This window comes from Aethalodelphis obliquidens, unplaced genomic scaffold, assembly GCF_003676395.1.
Source record: "Aethalodelphis obliquidens isolate GAN/ISIS:26980383/991018 unplaced genomic scaffold, ASM367639v1 scaffold80, whole genome shotgun sequence".
Classification (NCBI taxonomy): domain Eukaryota; kingdom Metazoa; phylum Chordata; class Mammalia; order Artiodactyla; family Delphinidae; genus Aethalodelphis; species Aethalodelphis obliquidens.
In genome coordinates this window covers 2,863,289-2,881,709 of record NW_020838024.1, presented here as the reverse complement: position 1 = coordinate 2,881,709, position 18,421 = coordinate 2,863,289, and the positions used below count along the sequence as shown (strand labels likewise).

Below are 18,421 nucleotides of genomic sequence, written 5' to 3'. Positions count from 1 at the left end.
TGAGATTAGCTCAAGCCTTTCTGCATTGGTACCCTTGGCAGATATCTCTACTCTGTTCTCCAGTGCCCTAGTGGTTTAGGGAAACCCGTGGGGTTGGCCACCTCCAAGCATGCAAGTGAGAAGTGGAACATAGGCTCCCTCTACTCGTGAATGCCCCAAGCCTGTCCAGGGACCTTCTCCTTCTACTTGGATTTACAGCCCACTGCGGGGAGGTGTTAGGATGCTGGGCTCCCTGCCTGCCCCTGCCCCTTTATTAGTCTACATTTCTCATAAGTGTATATCAGCACTCAAGTCTCTGTTTTCCACTGTTTTCCTCCCCTTTTCCAGTTAGATTCTCTTTATTTAGTTGAAAGAGAGAGAGAGAGAGATCTGGATTGGCTCAGGATGAGGGAGGGAAGGGAGAAATGTCTGACCTGGCAAACAATTGTTCCAAATCTTTCCTATCTTATGGAGTGTGGCTTTTGAAATGGAAAATCAGGAATTTAAAGTCTCTGTTTCCTAGTATCACAATTTTCACTTGGGGTGTTGGAGACCTTCTGGAGGAAGGGGTAAAAGTTAATGGGAGGGGAGACATGTGGTTTAACATTTTACAATATCATTTGCCACATTTGTTACTCTCTTGATGAAAGCAGATGGTGGAGAAAACTTACGTGCACTAAATACCTGTGTGACAGGCACTGAACCATGTACTTCAACCACAGAGTGACCCTCAGAATTAAATACTATTGCCCCATTTTTCAGATTAGGCAAGTGCAGGTGAGCACTGGCAGGGACAGAATTGGAACTCAAGTGTGATTCTGAGACCATCGCTATTCACTAGAATTCAGAGATTGAAAAATTTGAAGCAGCAGAACTCCTTTATTTTTCAAACAAAATCCTACACAGATAACTACACTATAAAACACGTTTTTGTGCGGGAGGAAGGTTACCATTCTGACCCAGAGTACTCTCACTCTGTTTCCTCCATGTCCATGGTGAGGATAAAAGAACAGGGTTTTCATTTCCCTATTTCCAACCTCTTCTGAATATCCAAGGCTGTACTTTTCTTCTTCTCGGGACTTTGCAATTACCTGAAACTTTTTGGGGGGAAAACCAGACCATCTTAGAGTATTGTCCTTATTGGGCAGTTGGAGGGGAAACTGATGGCTGTGTTGAAGTGACGTCCTCACTGGTCCCATGGGAAGGACATATGGCAGAGCTCTGAGTTATGCGGTGTGCAGGGGACCCCAGAGTGGAGAGATGGGGCTCTGGTTCACCTTGCAAGGAGGCCCTGGATATTGGTGGATGCTTTGCAGCTCTGGGCTCCATCACTTCCCACCTGATTTCCTCCAATTGCTCCTTCATAGCCTGGGAACCTGCCCTCTTTCCCCATCCTTCTCTCCCTTCACTTCTCCCCCAATATGAATCCTTTTCTAGTCTGAGGGATGGACGAAATGGTATTTTCAGGGCCAGAGGAGTTGATAATCCTTTCTTCTGTGACCCTATTTATGCCACTTTTCTCTTTAACTACCTCCAATGCTCAGGATTTTGAAATTCAAAAGCCTGGAAGAGATTCTTCTCTTCGGTGTTTTCAACTGGCACCTTTCTTCCCCAAGAGTTCAGAATGCCTGGCTCTTGCATGAGGAGCAGGGGATAAGAAGAGAAAAAAAAAAAAAAAAGAAAGAAAGAAAGAAAAAGGAAGTAAAAGCCATGGGCAGGGGTAGGGAGGGACAGTGATTAATATTTCCAAAACACCACCATGCTGGAGCTAGACCCATAGCATGCTGGCTCAGCCTCTGCCTCTTCCCACCCACATCCTTTTATGAAGGACACTCTGGAAACTTGAGCATAAAACACTGCCCAGAATGACCTGATATGTTACTTAAAATAGATTTTTTCCTTTGGGGGAGACACTGTAAAATGATCAGGGTAAGCAAAATTCAGATTCCCATAAGGAACTGGAAAAACTGAGTCTTTTGAGTGAAAAAACAAGTACAAGATGTGCACTGGTATAAAGTCTAAAGTTCCCTGCCTGCCCCTGCCCCTTTATTATTCCACATTTAGCAGAAAGAAATCCCATCCTCTCTGCTTCCAGCAGTGCAGGAGAGTTTAGCTAAGAAAGCACACAACTTGGTCAGAGTTAAGGAATAGACTATGTCGTTTGTAAAGAGGAAGAGAGTTGCTTTGGAAAAGGCACAAGCAGGGTTTACAAAGGAGAAAATGGTGAGAAGCCTCCCTAGGAACAAGACCAACCTCCCTCCTGTCTCAGGGCTGGAATAAGAAAGGACTGCCTTCTGCCATCTGCTCCTGAGTAGGGAAGGTAGGACCAGCCCACGTGCTCAATGCGTGAGTTGCACTGTTGGACATACCTCCCTTCACCTGCCAAGATTGAGGGGAGAGAACTGGCTAAGATTCTGCAGTATCTCAATACACAGAAACGCAATTCAAGAGTCTCAGACACAGCTGCCCGGTCTCTCATAGTCCAGAGGACCTATGATGACAAGTCAACTGCTTTGGCATGGTATCCCCCTCTGGGTCAATGTGTGGGAATTTAAAATTTTGAATCACTGACCCTTTTGAGATTCTAACAAAGGAAAAGGACCTTTTACCCCTATATATTGCTTAAAGTTTCAGGAGATTCTCAGATGGAGTACACAGATTTGGAACCCTGGCTTTAGACTTTTGATTCTCTTTAAAGCCTCTCGGGATCAGAGATTGGAGATCAGAGAAAATGGCCCTGATATAAGCCTTAAAAGTCTTACTTCCCCAGTGGCCAAGTTCCAGCTCTGCCCTGCCCAGATTTAGGGCCACTCTCCTGATAGGTCACTTCAAATACTTTAATCCCAAGATGGAATGCCTACCCTCCCCTCCCACAGGTGGAGAGAGATACTACTACCTGTGTTCTTCCTCGAGCACAATTTTGCAAAACTACTGAGTGTACAGCTCTTGCAGAGGCTACTTGTTCTCCCCAACATTCATTCTTCCCTTCTTCCTTTTACTAATAGAACCTCTAGTTTTAGTTGGGGACATAGTTACCCCTTTGCAGACTACCTTTACCTTTTTCCTTTGCAGCTAAAGATGGTGACTATTTTGTGGCCAATAGGATAAGAGAAGTGATATATGCAACTCTCAGATCATGTCCTTAAAAAGGAAACTGATTTCTCTTCACATACTTGTTGTCTGTATTTCCCAAGGGCTGGAGTGGGATCATGGTGCTGGTAAACTAACCTCAAATCTGTAGACACAAGCAACATTCCAGGAAATAAAAGAGTAGGCTGGGTTCCTAACTAAAGAACTCGTGGAACTTCCAGCTGCCAAGGATCATCTACTATGAAAGAGTAAGAAATTTGCATCTGTCTTAGAGCCACTGTATTTCTGGGCCTCCTTGTTTCAGCAGCATGGCCCAAGTAATACATGCAAAAACCATGAAAACATGTTATATTCCATTCCAAAGTCTCCTGAGACTGGTAAGGAACAAGCATAAAGGCTTACATGTGGGTAAGCCAAAATAGGAAGTACTTTCTTGAAAAGTTTATGGAAGTGACAATTGTATCTTAAAAACTTGGCCCAGGGTCAAATCGTATGGGAACAATGCTGTCTCTCTGTGGCAATTCCATGAACCGTATCAGTCAGGGTCACTTTTCATGTGGACTTTGCATATTCCACTTGGGTCATCAGAGGATGCCAGTGCTGTTCTTGGAGCTGCTGGGATCTAAGAGGGCAGGGGAAGTGTAAGATGTAGAATTGAGGGCTCTTGCCAATTTTCCCAGTTGTCTGGGTTTGGATGCAATCAGCATGGCAGTCCTTCAGAAAGTGTTCTGTGGGAGGGTAGGAGCTCACCCCAAGGCAAAGAAATCTGTGCAGGGCCATGGGCCACAGTCTAGGATGGTGTCAATCCAGATTTTTCTCCAAAGTACAGTGGGGCACTGTGTCTGACAGTTATGAGCAGGACCCTGCCGTGGACCGTCTCAGGAAGGGCTCGAAGAGAAACCATGTGCTGTAGGTAGACCCATGTCCTGCCAGATGCCTGCAGAAGCTCCGGGGTCTACAGCCATGGCCAGAGGTGTGCCACTTTCCCGAAGGATCGGCACTCGCGATCACATTTTTATCAAAATGAGGGCATGTCCTGGCATCAAACTATTCACTTTCTGGCAGAAATGTCTTTAGTAAAGAGTGACCAGTTGGTACTCAAATATTCCATTTTTGTTGCCTCCAAAGACAGAGACTAAAATCTTGTAAAGACAAAACAGCTCTGGCGTGTCAAACTCTGCCCAGAAAAAACACAAGCAACAGCAAGTCATGAGGCTGAAGACGTGGGGTAAGGAGGAAAGGGAAATGAAAGAAGAGCCACAACAAGGAAAATATTGTGCTCCTGGAAATGAAACTTCACGATGCTGGGACTCCCCCTTAGAAGCCTGGGGCCTGACTCAGCACACAGTGATAAAATGCTAAAGACGAATGACTTAGGACTAGGGCAAAGTTAGATTTCCCCACAGCCTTCTTCGCCCACTTGACACCCTTGAGTGTTTTTATTTCTCTTTTCCCATAGTGCTCGGGGGTCCCCAGTCACACCACTGAGCTCACCTTGGTTTCTCTTTTCCGGCAGAAGGCAGGGCCAATGATTGCTTTCCCTCTTATGGGTAAAATCTAATCTTTAATTTTAAAAGGAAAGTGACAGTGGGCAGAGGGGAGGTTAAAACAGATTACAGATTTCAAAGAATGTATTTTGGGACTTTTTGAGTATTTTTTCCAGCGTCAGATTTTGCCCAGTATATTCCTATAGCAACATACTGCCTATTATTACTATTGTTGCTGTGTTTTCACTTTATTCTCCTTTAATATTCAATCTCAAGGTGAGTGACTTTTACATCTTTCTCATTTAGGAAAAATTACTAAATGCTTGGGGCTATTTTATAAGCTTCATCTAAAAACTGACTCAGAGAAATACTTTTGCTTTTGAAACAGTTTGTTTCCCAAGGGTGTTGAAAGAGGCAACACGTTGGTGTCTATCCCACTAACTCTATAATTTCCGTCAAGGATGGAAATAAAATTTCTCTTCCTAAGAGAAGAGTTGAGATAGTGAAGATTATCAATAAGTTAAGCTCTCAGCCTGAATTTGCTCAGCAATATCTTTGTCCTTGTGGACTGGGGAAAAACAGAAAACATGGGACTTCCTGAGGGGACTTTTACCAAGTGAACAAACAAGAAACAATCAAAGAGTGTACGCACTCCTCCAACTCAAACATTACAGAATTTCAAATCTTGCTAGAAGGTCAATTCCCTGAGCTCTTTAGGACCCTGACCAGTTATACACAGAGGGCACGTAACTTATTACAGTATGAAAATAAAAGAAAATCTTTGTGTGTTTTGTCAGCCTCACAAATGGTCCAAATAATCACAAAAAAGGCAGAAAGGAGAGATGGGATCAACTGATCCTGGGAGTCTCACAAGGTCACTCTGTTCTCTTTGTATATGAGAAATAATAAAATGCTTTTGCTATGATTCACCATATCATAGGAACTCCAGAAGCTAAAGGAAGACATCAGAAAGAAGAGAAAGGTAGCGATGAGGAGAAATGATGAGAGAAGAGAAGGAGAAAATGTAAGCTCTGATCAAGTTGCCCCATCAAAGACTGCTTTTTGCTCAGATCCTGATTCCACAGTTGGAGGTTCAGGTGCCTTGAGCATCTTTCCACATCTGCTGTTCTCATCTCTCCACTCTCCCTTCTCCCGTAGCCAATAATGACAAGGCAATATAGTAAGTGTCTCCTTTTGGGGGGTAGGTGGAGTAAGGAAGCTTTTCTAAGCTTCCAAAGATCTGGGTAGAGAAAGTAGAGAAGGTACCATTGTTTCCCCAGAATGTCTAGAAGGACTAAGGAGGCTTCTCATTTCTTTGAGCGCCCCACACTTAATCTAGGTTCCTCTCTGAGGTCCTTCAGCAACTCCTGCCCCACCCAAAGAGAGTAAGTACACCCGTGGAAATCCCCTGAGCAAACTAGCACATGCTGTACCAAAATATTGTGTCTTGGCTTTGTTCTTTTACATCTTCACAACTAAAGGAAAGAGATACAATCAAAATGATAGTCCACTTAAATGATAAACAAGAGAATTTAAAGAGACATGACCCAGTTACTCACCTGTGGAGTGACAGTCTGTGAGCAGTTCATGAGGTCTGTGTTGGTGGATGGATATGATTTGTGATTTCTCTTTGAGGACTTATTTAGTTCATGGAAATTTATAATTAGAGCTTTCTTGAAAGGATATTCAGCTCAAGACGCAAAACACACTGATTTTTGTGAATCAGGCTTATGATTTTCTAACTGAGCATTCAAAACACAATCAGAGACGAGAACACAAATTATTATTTGAGGCACAAAACTGTCACCGTTTCTTTGGTCTGGAAGATGTGTGAAAGATGCAACAGGTGGAGGAGGTAGATTATGTCCCATTCAGTTGGCTTCTTGCTCTGAAATGTTCCTTGAGCTTGTAGTCCAGAGTGTGACTATAAACAGGGCATCCCGTATCTGTCACGGATCTGCCTCAACCCTGAAGAGGGGCTTCCAGGGGCTGATACAAATGCCCCACCTCCTCTTTTCTCATCTTATGAGATTGTCACAGTAACTGTAATGATGACAAGCTAACTTATGCAGCTTTCAAAGACTCTCTGTTTTACACTTGGGGAGATGTTGTTCATCTTGGTTACTATAGCCATTTTTACAAGCCCATAGGACCGATTTTACCCAATAACAGTGAATTAAACAGAAGTTCAAAAGTCACTGTCCACTCAGCATCTCTGTACTTGTCACTTTATAATCCTAGTCTAGTGGCTTCTTTCTTAAAGAGCCAAGGTGAATCAAGACAGTGGTGTTTCATGGCCAGAATCCGGGCTAGATTATCCGTGAGAAGACATGAGCAGAAGAAGTATGCCCTTCAGGAGCCCTGTCTGTGTGTTGATGACAGAACCTCTATGTACCTGTGCCTTCAAATGTGAATGATGGTTTAAGGGGGAACATCCAACAATTACTAAAAAGTCAGCCAGGCTTAACAAATATCACTGCTTTAACCATGAGGCCATGTTGGGGACAATTTTGATGGACAAACTAGTTAAGGAGAGTCTGAGTGACCTCTGTCATTGTCTCAGGCTTCTGCCCCGTATAAGTAGGTACCAGTGTGGTCTGCATGTACCGTATGTTACTGCAAAGCAGTGCGGCAATCAGATCTTCACAAATAGAATCCCATTTTACATACATGGGGAAGACTATTTAAACAAGAGGTCTTTTCCTGTAAAGGGCTAGATGGTGAAGATTTTACACTTTGTGTGCTGTACGGTTTCTGTCTCAGCGACTTCACTGTGCTCTTGCAGCCCCAAAGCAGCCACGTTACAACAGAACTTTACTTACGAAAACAAGTGGTAGGCCAAATTTCGCCCCTAGGCCATAGCTTGCCAACTCCTAAATTAAACAAATAATTCTTGAACGCCTACTATGACGGGTGAGGCATCGGTAACCACCAGGGATACACAAAGAACAAAACAGAATAGTTACTGTGCTTGTGGAACTCTCTAGCGTGTATGTTCTGAGATGAGAGGTAGACAATTTAAAATATACCTGCAATAAATGACCTCATTAAGTGCAGAATCTTTCTTTAAAGCAAAACTCACCCCAGACATGCCACTGATAAGTTTGTCAGTTTAGATTTTTGTCTCATGATACTTTTAAAGCGGGCCTAAGCTAGCTTGAACCTGGATTTGAATCTACCACCTTAAGTCTGAAACAAGCCTAGTATGTTTGGGGGCTGCCAGGGACACCAAAGAGGTACAAGCATCTCAAAGGCTCCATCCCTTCCTTCCCTCCACTTCTGCTTATAGCAACACTCCTTTTACACACACTTCCTGTTTCTGTCACTTGCCTTCTTTTCTGCTGTTTATACTTCCCCCAATACTTCCCCCCTGTGGTTAAACAAGTATAAAGTCCTAAAGCTGTAGATTTAAGTTGCTCTCTCTCTCTCTCTCTCATTCATTCCTCCCTACACGTAGGCTCACGCGCCTGCTCTCTCCTCTCTTTCTCTCTCAGAATGACACCTCTAGGTATTGCTTTGGGTATGGTTTTCTATTTACTTCAAGCCGTTTCTGGAGAAAGTGGCTATGCAGAGAATGGTGAGTCATTTCTAACTTTTCTTTAGGATTTCAGATGATCTCTAGCATCTGTTTCAGGTTGCTCAGATCCCTAACAGACCAAAGTGGGGCACTGGGTTAGAGGGAGTTTGAGGGCTTGCCATGTAGTCAGTCGTTTTGTGCATTCTAAGCAGCAGGACAGGGGGCCTGGGGACAACACTGTGAGTGGTTTGTAAAGGCTTAGAATTGTCAAGGGATGCACTTGACTCTCTCAGTGTGGATCTTACATGTCGGTCAATGCCTCTGCTCTTACAAAAAGAACACCCACAGAGACACACTGGTTATGCTTGCTGGAGAACCTTCAAGGTAATTTTTCTTTGTCAAGAAATGAAGCTCATTTTGTTCTGTTTAGCTTTTTAGAAGGTTCTGAAAGCTTCACTTTCAAGATAAAATAATATCCAAGAACAACAGCTTTGTCTGCACTTACCTTTGCTATATCCTCAGCACCTACTCTAGCACCTAGAACATAGTACACATTTAACAAACATTTGAAAATTTCTTCAAAATACTTTAGTTTTGGTAGCATCGTGTGGTACTGTTAGTGAATAACTGAATAGGGTTAAGATCTGAGCGAGTTCTCATTGAAATACATTTAACTATCTCCATGTCAGCAATTTTACCATCATATAATAATTATCTTTGGGATCCTTAAAATACTTCGTATCTAGAGGCAGATGCTGCCTACTTTGTAAATCTATTGTAATTACAACTGAACCATACACAAAGGTGAAGTAGTCCAGAGGAGCCACCTGGAAACTTGGACCACCAGATTGCTCCTGAAAATTAAATGCTTTCACTTTAAGACTTACAAAGTGTTTGCTTAACGAAGATATCAAACACATCAGTCTAATGAATCAGCTTGGATATCTTAAGTTATGTAATTTCTAAGGATGGAAATCCCTAGAATATTTTCTTTAAGGGACTTTTCAGAGGGTTGACATTTTTCACAGTGTGACCGTAAAAAAATCACTTTGTGGGAGATGATGATTATTTCATGGTAAATGTTGTCTTGTGTCTGTAGATAGATGCTTGGCACGTAACGCATAAATCTTACTCTTTGGAGTATAGTATATCCCTTCTATTTCTCCCTGCTGGTCATATTATTTTGAAAAGAAATTAACAATTTTAATTGAAAGCTGAGTTTTCACTTCAACTTTTTAAATTTCAGGGTTTTTTTAGGAGATTTGTAACCACCCATCCACATGACTACATCAAAATGCTTCCCGGTTTGGAGTGTCAGGAATTCAGAATAATCAACTGTGGTTTGTTAAAAGATAAGTTAGTTCTCTGATAACCACAAGAGTGATCAAGAGAAGAAAGGGATACTTTTTAAAAATCCAAACCATTTAGACTTTTACTCAACTAAGCCCTTTCAGTAGGAAGCTTTTAAACCACACTGCCTTGTCTATAATACATAGTTCGAAAAACCTAATTTTTATAATAAGCTTTTAAAAATTAATAGGTTAACTCGCTGTTAAAAGCTCTATGTAATTTCAAAGCCATAGTCATAATAACATCTTTGACAGAGAACTCTTTTTCAAAGGAAGCCCAAATGTTTCATGTACATTCTCAGAATTAGAATTCTTATTTTACCCTTTCATTACTTATTTCTCAAAAAAATGTGATAAAGTAGCTAACCCTGACTGAGTGCTTACTGTGTTCTAAGAAGTCTTTGTATACATTTATTCAGTGATTCCTCATGATAACATGAATTTAAATATCAGAACTCTGAAGCTTAGAAAGGTCGAGTAACCTGATGGAAGACCACAGCTACACAGTAGAATAGCCAGGATTTTAACCCACATCTGTTCAGCTCTGGTGCTAGAGGTCTTAACCACTGTGTATATGATGCTTAGCTAAGCTTAGAGCAGGTATAACATTCTCTTTGTAAAATGCCGTGCGATTTTGCAGGTTATTGAGGAGAATTTTTCTTGTATACTAAGCAACTTGGCTCAGTAACATCTGCTAAAGAGCCAATGAGCTGTTTCTCAAAACATGACCATTTTAATTGTACGACCACTGCTTTTTTTCTCATTTATTGAAGTATAGTTAACTTACAATGTTGTGTTAGTTTCAAGTGTACAGCAAAGTGATTCAGTTATACATACATATATATATATATATATATATATATATTCTTTTTCAGGTTCTTTTCCACTGTAGATTACTATCAGATATTGAGTATAGTACCCTGTGCTATACAGTAGGTCCTTGTTATTTACCTACTTTATATATAGCAGTGTGTACATGTTAATCCCAAACTCCTAATTTATCTCCCTCCGCCTCCCACTATCCCCTTTGGTAACCATAAGTTTGTTTTCTATGTCTGTGAATTTATTTCTGTTTTGTAAATACGTTCATTTGTATCAGTTTTTAGATTCCACATGTAAGCAATATCGTATGATATTTGTCTTTCTCTGTCTGACTTACTTAACCTCTAGGTCCATCCATGCTGCTGCAAATGGCATTATTTCCTTCTTTTTTATGGTGGAGTAATATTCTATTGTATATGTATACCACCGCTTCTTTATCCATTCATCTGTCAATGGACATTTAGGTTGCTTCCATGTCTTGGCTATTGTAAATGGCCACTGCTTTATAAAATGTATAAGAATATACAGCAAGCTCACTTTGCCAGATTGGATGGTTAAGGATAGTGGGAGTGCTTTGTTCTGTTAATACCCGGCATCTCCTAGACTCTGCTCTCTCTGGCTTACGTTGTACGTTGAAGAATTTTTGAGTCAAAGATGATCCACAAATGTCTGAATCCAAATAGTAATGTAGGTTCTGTTGTACAAGATTGGTGGAAGTTCTAAAGAAGAGAAAACATTAAGAGAGCATGAGTACTGCCATATAAGGGCAGGCTAAAACCACACAGAACCATTCCATCAAGAAATGTGCCAGCAATTAGGGGACTAGATCTCACTCTATGAGATTAGGAACGAATATGTTTTGAAATGGGAGCCCTAAATGGTGGGCTGCCCCTCATTATTTAAAATTGTCATTAATAAGAGGGCCATACTCTTCTGAAATTACATAAGGAGTCTTTGCTGGTGGCAGAATTGTGAGCCAGATGGGTTCTAGGTATAGTCAGAAAGAGCAGTGCACACAGCTCTTATCTAGATGTGGCTTTTTGAGATTTGTCACTTTGACTGAACCGACCTTTCTCTCAACTGGTTGATCCACTCACAACCAGCTTTAGTAACTTTCCCATAGAACTAATGGGTTATTGAAGTAAAGTGGATGCTGCTTGTAATCCCATGGCCTACAGGACACTAAACTGGGGTTTGATTTTTAGTATATTGTCTATCCTATTTAAAGCCCTAGAGCATCTATTTTCTAGTATCAATGGGCCAAAGTAATTTCTAGTATCATTGGATTTTGAAGCAATCATAGCTCACACTCAGCCTGAGAATGGCTTTGGTTACTCTGGATTTTCTCAGATCCCACTTGGAGTCTATTTGCTGGCATAGTTTTCTCTATTAAATATTGTAAAATATACACACAAAATATCTATATAATCTTAAGGGCCTCAACCCAGCTTAAGAAATCGAATACTATCTCTGACAGACAATACTTTCCAAAAGTGGTGGCAAAAAAATTCTGGTTCCCCACATACTTCCAGAATTTTGCTAATACCTAGAAAATGCAATATCTCTAAAAGAAGATTGTATAAGCTCAGAAATAGTATCTATAAGATTCATGTCATGTAATTTTTCCTAATCATGTTTGCCTCAGTTAGTAGCTTAAGACAAGTTGCCCTATATAAATATTCACACAATGGAGATAATCAATGGTACTTTTAGTTAGGATGCCTATTTAGGCAAGGGAAAGCTTCCATTTTAAAAAAGTGAACTTCTGAATGCAAGTTAGCTATCACCTTCTTTCATTCAAAAAAAATTCTTGGGAGGGAATAATTGAAGATTAGTAATAAAGCCCAAGACTAGAATAGGTAGCACATAAATAATAAAGTATCTCATTTGAAATGTATACAAACAAAAGAAATTCCCATCTATATAAGAGAAAGCGTGTGTTTAGTGTCTCATTCTAGACCTCCAATGCACTAACCCAATGGCAGAGATATTTAGAAATCTTAGGAGGCTGTTTACTAATTGTGATGACTTCTTTTCTATTAGAAAAAAATCTGTGCTCATTAGGTTTTGTTTTGGTTTTGTGATTTTGTTTGTTTGAAATCCTATTTCTTGTCTACGTCTTTGGGCTTTCCTTCTTTAGATAAACAACCATCACTCCTTTATGTCCACCACAGAAGGCTGCCATTTTATCAGTCCCTCCAGATTTCAAAAGGATGCACTTATTGGCTTCATTAACAGCTGTAGGTTTGTTCTTTCCCAGGAGACTTTGACGATGCAGAAATGGATGACTACTCATTCTCGTGCTACAGTCAGCTGGAAGTGGATGGATCCCAGCACTTGCTGACCTGTGCATTTGACGACCCGGACGTCAACAGCACCAATATGGAATTTGAAATATGGTAAGGAATGGTGCCTTCAGTGGGTGCTTAGAAATCCTCTGTCTCTCTTTCGTATACTGTACAGCACCAGCTGCAAAGGTGAGAGTGTGGGAGTTAATTATCAAATATCATAATTGAATAAATTCCAAAAACTTCCAGGAACTCCTTGTCCTTCACCAAGAGACTCAAGCAAAGCAACTCCCAAGAGCTCATCTTTCAGGTCCCGCTGCTACAGCCAAATGATAGTATGGATGTAGGAGATCCCACATCCCTCCTGACTTCATGGCAGAATTTAAATTCTGGTTCTTCTGGGACACTCATCCCCCAAAAGCTCTTTGCCCAACATGAGACAATGTAGTGTCTTGAAGCTGCACTTGAGGGCAGGTGCCTGGTTTCTAATCCCAACACGAGCACTTACTAGCTTTTTAATCTCGAGTAAGTTGTATAACTTTTCTATGCCTTAGTTTCTTCACCTATTAAATAAGATATACCACCTCATAGGGAGATGTGGTGCTTAAATAATTTAATACTTTAATAATTTAATTAGAAGACATATCTGGTATGTAATAAGGAATGAAAAAGAGGCATTAAGTCAAAACTCTATGAATCTAGACTTAGCTGCCATCCCCTTGACACAGTTTGACTTCAGATGGTACTCTCAATAACCAGTTTTCCAAAAATCCACAGAAATAAAGTGGCTCTTGGTTTCATGGAGCCTCTGAGAAAAGGTAAAAAGAAAGTCTGTGTCTGGTTTGTAGGTTTGGTAAAGAACTCAGAACTTTATCTTCTCCCTCTTTCACAAATCATCTCTTGTTGCCAAGGGTTACTATCTCTAATGACTTGAAAAAAATACTCGACCGTGAAATTCTGACTTGTGGCTATTTCCAAATTCATATCAGATGACCTAATTTTAGTTAGTTGCCTAGTAAGGAAAGTAAGTCAAGATCCACCAGTACTAAAAGAGGGCTTCGTAAATTCTGTGGACACTCAGCCAATCCTCCACAATATATAGTCTAGACAAGCCCTGAATCCCACGTCTTACATTAATTCCCTACATCTGTTCATGAAGTGTCTTCTGCTATGGTCATTGGATAAATATGACCTTGGACTTGAATTCCATAGTGTGTTCTCAGTCTGCCTCTGTCAGTTCACTTCTATAACATGCTTTCCAGGAATAAAATATATCAAGAGAAGAGGAACCTACAATGTTCAGAATCTGTGCAGCAACTAGACTCCACTAAGGCAGCCGAACAACTCATTCAAAAGATGCACTCAGGGCTTCCCTGGTGGCGCAGTGGTTGAGAGTCCGCCTGCCGATGCAGGGGACATGGGTTCGTGCCCCAGTCCGGGAAGATCCCACATGCTGCGGAGCGGCTGGGCCCGTGAGCCATGGCCGCTGAGCCTGCGCGTCCGGAGCCTGTGCTCCGCAACGGGAGAGGCCACGACAGTGAGAGGCCCGCGTACCGTAAAAAAAAAAAAAAAAAAGATGCACTCATTTTTGTGGGCAAAACCCTCTCCAACACAGAGGTCTGCTTTGGGCTCTCCAGCCAGCCAGGTGGTGAACTGCAGTGGTTTTTCTTGGGGAGGCTGAGGCTGACCTGCTGCCACTTTCATTCACAATGGTATTTGACCACTTCCTTGGCCACTTGAACAAACTTTCCCGCTTCCTTTAACAAGTCTCTTGATTTCTCCTGTCATATTTTAACCTGTCCATAGCCTCCGTTTGGGTTTTTCAGTTGGGTTCAGATATTTCTGTTGGAAAGCGATTGTTTTAAGACACGTTTTCAGTGTGAAAGTATAAGTATGAAGCCCTTAGTAAGTTAAGGTGCTTCTGGAGAAAAGCCATTTTCGCAAAGGTATCCACACCTTGAGGGAGAGATTCGCGCAGCTCCTGGGTTCAGAGTAGTGATGTAGCTCAAGTTAAAGCCACTTGAATAGAGTGCTGTACTTGCTGCTTTGGTTGGGCTTCTTTTCCACAATGAAACTAGCTTTATTCGAGCTTTTTTTTTCTGTGAACATAAATTTATAAAGAAAGAAATTGTAAATGATTGAAAACTGTGAGTACTGCTGAAGTCATTACACAGGCGGGATTGTTGATAGAAAGCAGGCATTGTTTCCCAGAGGGCTCACCAGGGACGTTTTCTAACAAGCATTGCCTGATCTGGCCGCCAGTCTCCCAGGCTCAGAAACCCATTACTTAGTGTTCAGTGTGCAGTGTGCAGTTCCATCTCTCAGGGATGGACTTGGATTAGCCAAAATCACAGAGTTGGATTGCCAGCACTCCAGTTGACAACTTTACGTGGACAGATGCAACTATCATAGTGACCCAAATGTTCACCCCCGGCTCAGGTGTTTGGGGGGAGGAGAGAAAGAGAGGGCCAGTAGGTTGTACATCAATATAAATCCACTCTCACTGGGGGATCTAGAAATTCTTCATTCACCAGAACCCTAACCAGCTCCCAGGTACCTGGAGTGACAAAGCAGAGGCGCTAGAAACAGGCAGGGAGTTTGGAATCCCAGTAGCGGCAGTAGCTCTGTGACCCGGGGAGTCATTTAAGCTCTGATCCTAATGATCACCTTGCACTGGGGTAGAAGGTTTAGTGTCTGGCTTATGGTCAGTGCCTATAAATGGTACTTAATTCTCTCAGTGTCGTCAGATTTTCATTAAAAATGTGATCCAAAGGTTCCGTAAATACAGCAAAACAAAGGAAATGTGTTCGTTGTTTTTAAGACCAGAGTTAATTTGATTCATATCTCAAAGTGTTAATTTTTCTAAATTTAGTGGCCATCATTTAAAAATCTATGTATCTCTTTAAAAATCAGATTTAGTCATGCTGGGCCTAGACAGCAAAAATTAGCTGAACAAAATTCTGATTGCTTCTATAGATGGGGAATTAAATCTCAGTCCTGAAGTTGGGCTCCCTTTTCTCATTTCTATTACCCACGTGGACACCACAGGCATGTAAATGTGGGACCCTGCTTTTTAGGTGTCTGCATAACTTTCATATTCAGCTCAGAAGGTAATTATATTTCCTTTAGTTCCACATTCTTGGGGCACCACAGTCACTCCCGGGTACCGCCTACAGATACCACTTCAAATATGTCATTTTTTTGTTTTCATCAATTACCACCAACATCACAGGCTGCATCCTGCCAAATCTACTTCATGCTCCTGACTTAACTAGCAATATCTGTCAAGTGTTTTTAATTTAGTCCTTTCTACAGTAATCCATACCAACTTTCAAAGGTGTTTAATACTTTTGAGAAGATTCTGTCTTTTAGGGCCAAATGAGGAATAAAATCTATGGTTGTTTTTAGTATTTCCATGTAAATATCTGTTTGCACCAACAAGAGAAATGTATTTATCACTCTAAACTCCCCACGATTGCAGGAGGCTTAGGAAGGTGGCATTGGGGTGAAGAATCAGGTGCAGTGGTCCCAAGCAGTCTCGCCCTGTTTTCAGAACAAAGGAATTTGTGTGAGTGGCTTAGGTTTGATGTCCCTTAGGAAGCTCCTACAGGGCCAAATTTGCTAGCGTATGGTACTACTTGGGTACTTGTAGTGATCTCTTCACCAAAATACCCTAGAACAGCTCTATCCAACAGAAATACAATGTAATCCACAAATGTGTGAGCGATATACGTAATTTAAACTTTCCTAGTAGCCTCATTTAAAAAAAAGAAATAGGTGAAAATTAATTTTAATATTTTATTTAATGTAATATTGCCAAAATATTATCATTTCAACCTATAATCTGTGTGAAAAAAAATATTCATGAGCTATTTTACACTCTTTTGCATTCTACATCTTCAGAATCTGGTATTTCATATCTAGAGCACATCTCAATTTGGATGAGCCATATTTCAAGTGTTCAACATCCACATGTGGGGTTATGGCTATTGTGTTGGCCAGTGAAATCCCAGAACATTCCCAGTCCTAGCAATACACAGTTAACAACCAAGTAAGCTGTTTTAATTTAATTAAGTGAATTGAAATGAATTGGACTGAATTGAGTTGAGCCACTCATGGGGGGACACAGAGTTTCCTCCAATCTCCTAAAGCCAGGGCTAGTGGCACAAAGCAAGGCTGTCTGTTCTAGACCACAGGTGTCTCTTAGTCTTCCGGTGCAGCTTCCCCTCCACATAGGGCAGCTCCTAGAGCTCAGACCCCATAAAAGGATGCCTAGGCTCACAAGACAGCAATATGGTGATCCTTTATTTTTCTTGCTCATTACTTGCACTCCCTGAAGAGCAGGAATGAACTAAGAATACCATTTTAGATTCTTCTTAAATGTCCAAGAGTACCAGGACCTTGCTACATGTTAAGGATCTGCAATGGAATATTCCACACATGCTTTACTTACAAATATATCCTAAACTCAATGATTGAACCAAAAGCCATTTCCTTCTAATTCCTCCATAGCACATTTACCTGAAGTTCAGAAATGGGATCCTGACCCAGTTCTCCTCTTCCATCCTTACTCATCAAACCATGACAGTGTTGCCATCTTCAGAACTTTCCATCTGACTTTCCATCTGACACTCTTCTCAAGTTTGTTCCTTGGTATCCATCCAGCTTACCTTAAAATTTTGCTTTTTATTTTTACTCTTCTCCAAATGGGAAAACCCATGTAGCCCAACAAGGGGCATACTCTAGAAACTCCAACACACACACACACACTCAAAGCCAGAACTGCATACCCTAAATAACAGTTAACAAAGAACTATATTGGGGGGGAAAATTTTAAGGAATTTCCCACAAACAATAAATATTTTTAGCCAATTATTAAACTTAAAATTTATTCATCAGTCTTACGTTTTCATGACTACAAGAGCTTAACCACAAAGACCACAGCAGCCCAAAGGTGAGAGGTTCTTCACGTAAAGCTGAGGCATTCTCCTCAGATTTTAACTCCATGCCCACCTCGCCTCAAGCCATACAGACATGTTCCTTCTGCTCAGACTTCAGGAATGATCCTGGAAAGGGCTCACATGCGCACATGCACAGAAGAGGGCACACACATCCAACTCACCATAGAAAACCAACACACATTCTTGGTTGTTGGAAGTAGGTGACCTTTTTAGACTATACTCCCTATAATTTTTTTTAAAATCTGATTAATGAGAAGAATTCTCTTCATGGAAAGCAAACTTTTTTCTTCCACAATCCTCACTTGCAATTTGACCCAACTATGCCTCTTTTTTTGGCTATCTGGCTGGATTTAAAGACCATGTAGGAAAAACAAACTGGTAATCATGGTTATCACAGGAGATGTGAATTAAATAGAGGGTTGAAGGAAAGAAATGAGTAATTTTACTTTTACTCTGCACTGTTTATTTTTACAGTAAGAATACATATTCTGCTTTACTTCCTTATTGTTTATGTGGTTTATTAATTTAACTTCACTTTCTTTTTGGATTACCATTCATTCGGGGGTAAAGTTTACCTATGGTAAAATGTACAGATATTAAGTGAGTTTTTTTTTTTTTTTTTTTAAATAATTCTTCTTTTTTTTAATCTTTTTTTTTTTTTATTATTTTTCTTTCTTTTTTTTTTTTTTTTTTGACTGCGTTGGGTCTTCATTGCTGTGCACGGGCTTTCTCTAGTTGCGGCGAGCGGGAGCTACTCTTCGTTGCGGTGCACGGGCTTCTCATTGCGGTGGCTTCTCGTTGCGAAGCACAGGCTTTAGGCACGAGGGCTTCAGTAGTTGTGGCTCGCGGGCTCTAGAGTGCAGGCTCAGTAGTTGTGGCACACGGTCTTAGTTGCTCCGCAGCATGTGGGATCTTCCCAGACCAGGGA

General features: G+C 41.1%; 1 protein-coding gene across 2 annotated transcripts in view; it reads left to right on the top strand.

Annotated features, from left to right (window-relative positions):
• Positions 1-7,997: 7,997 nt before the first annotated feature.
• Positions 7,998-18,421, top strand: part of IL7R (interleukin 7 receptor) — a 29,264-nt gene continuing 18,840 nt past the window's right edge. The window contains exons 1-2 of one of the 2 annotated variants that reach the window (XM_027092660.1): positions 7,998-8,133; positions 12,505-12,643. In XM_027092660.1, the coding sequence (XP_026948461.1) occupies positions 8,052-8,133; positions 12,505-12,643 (221 nt within the window). In that variant the 5' untranslated portion in view covers positions 7,998-8,051. The remainder of the gene's footprint in view (positions 8,134-12,504; positions 12,644-18,421) is intronic. The other variant, XM_027092661.1, reaches the window with a different exon arrangement.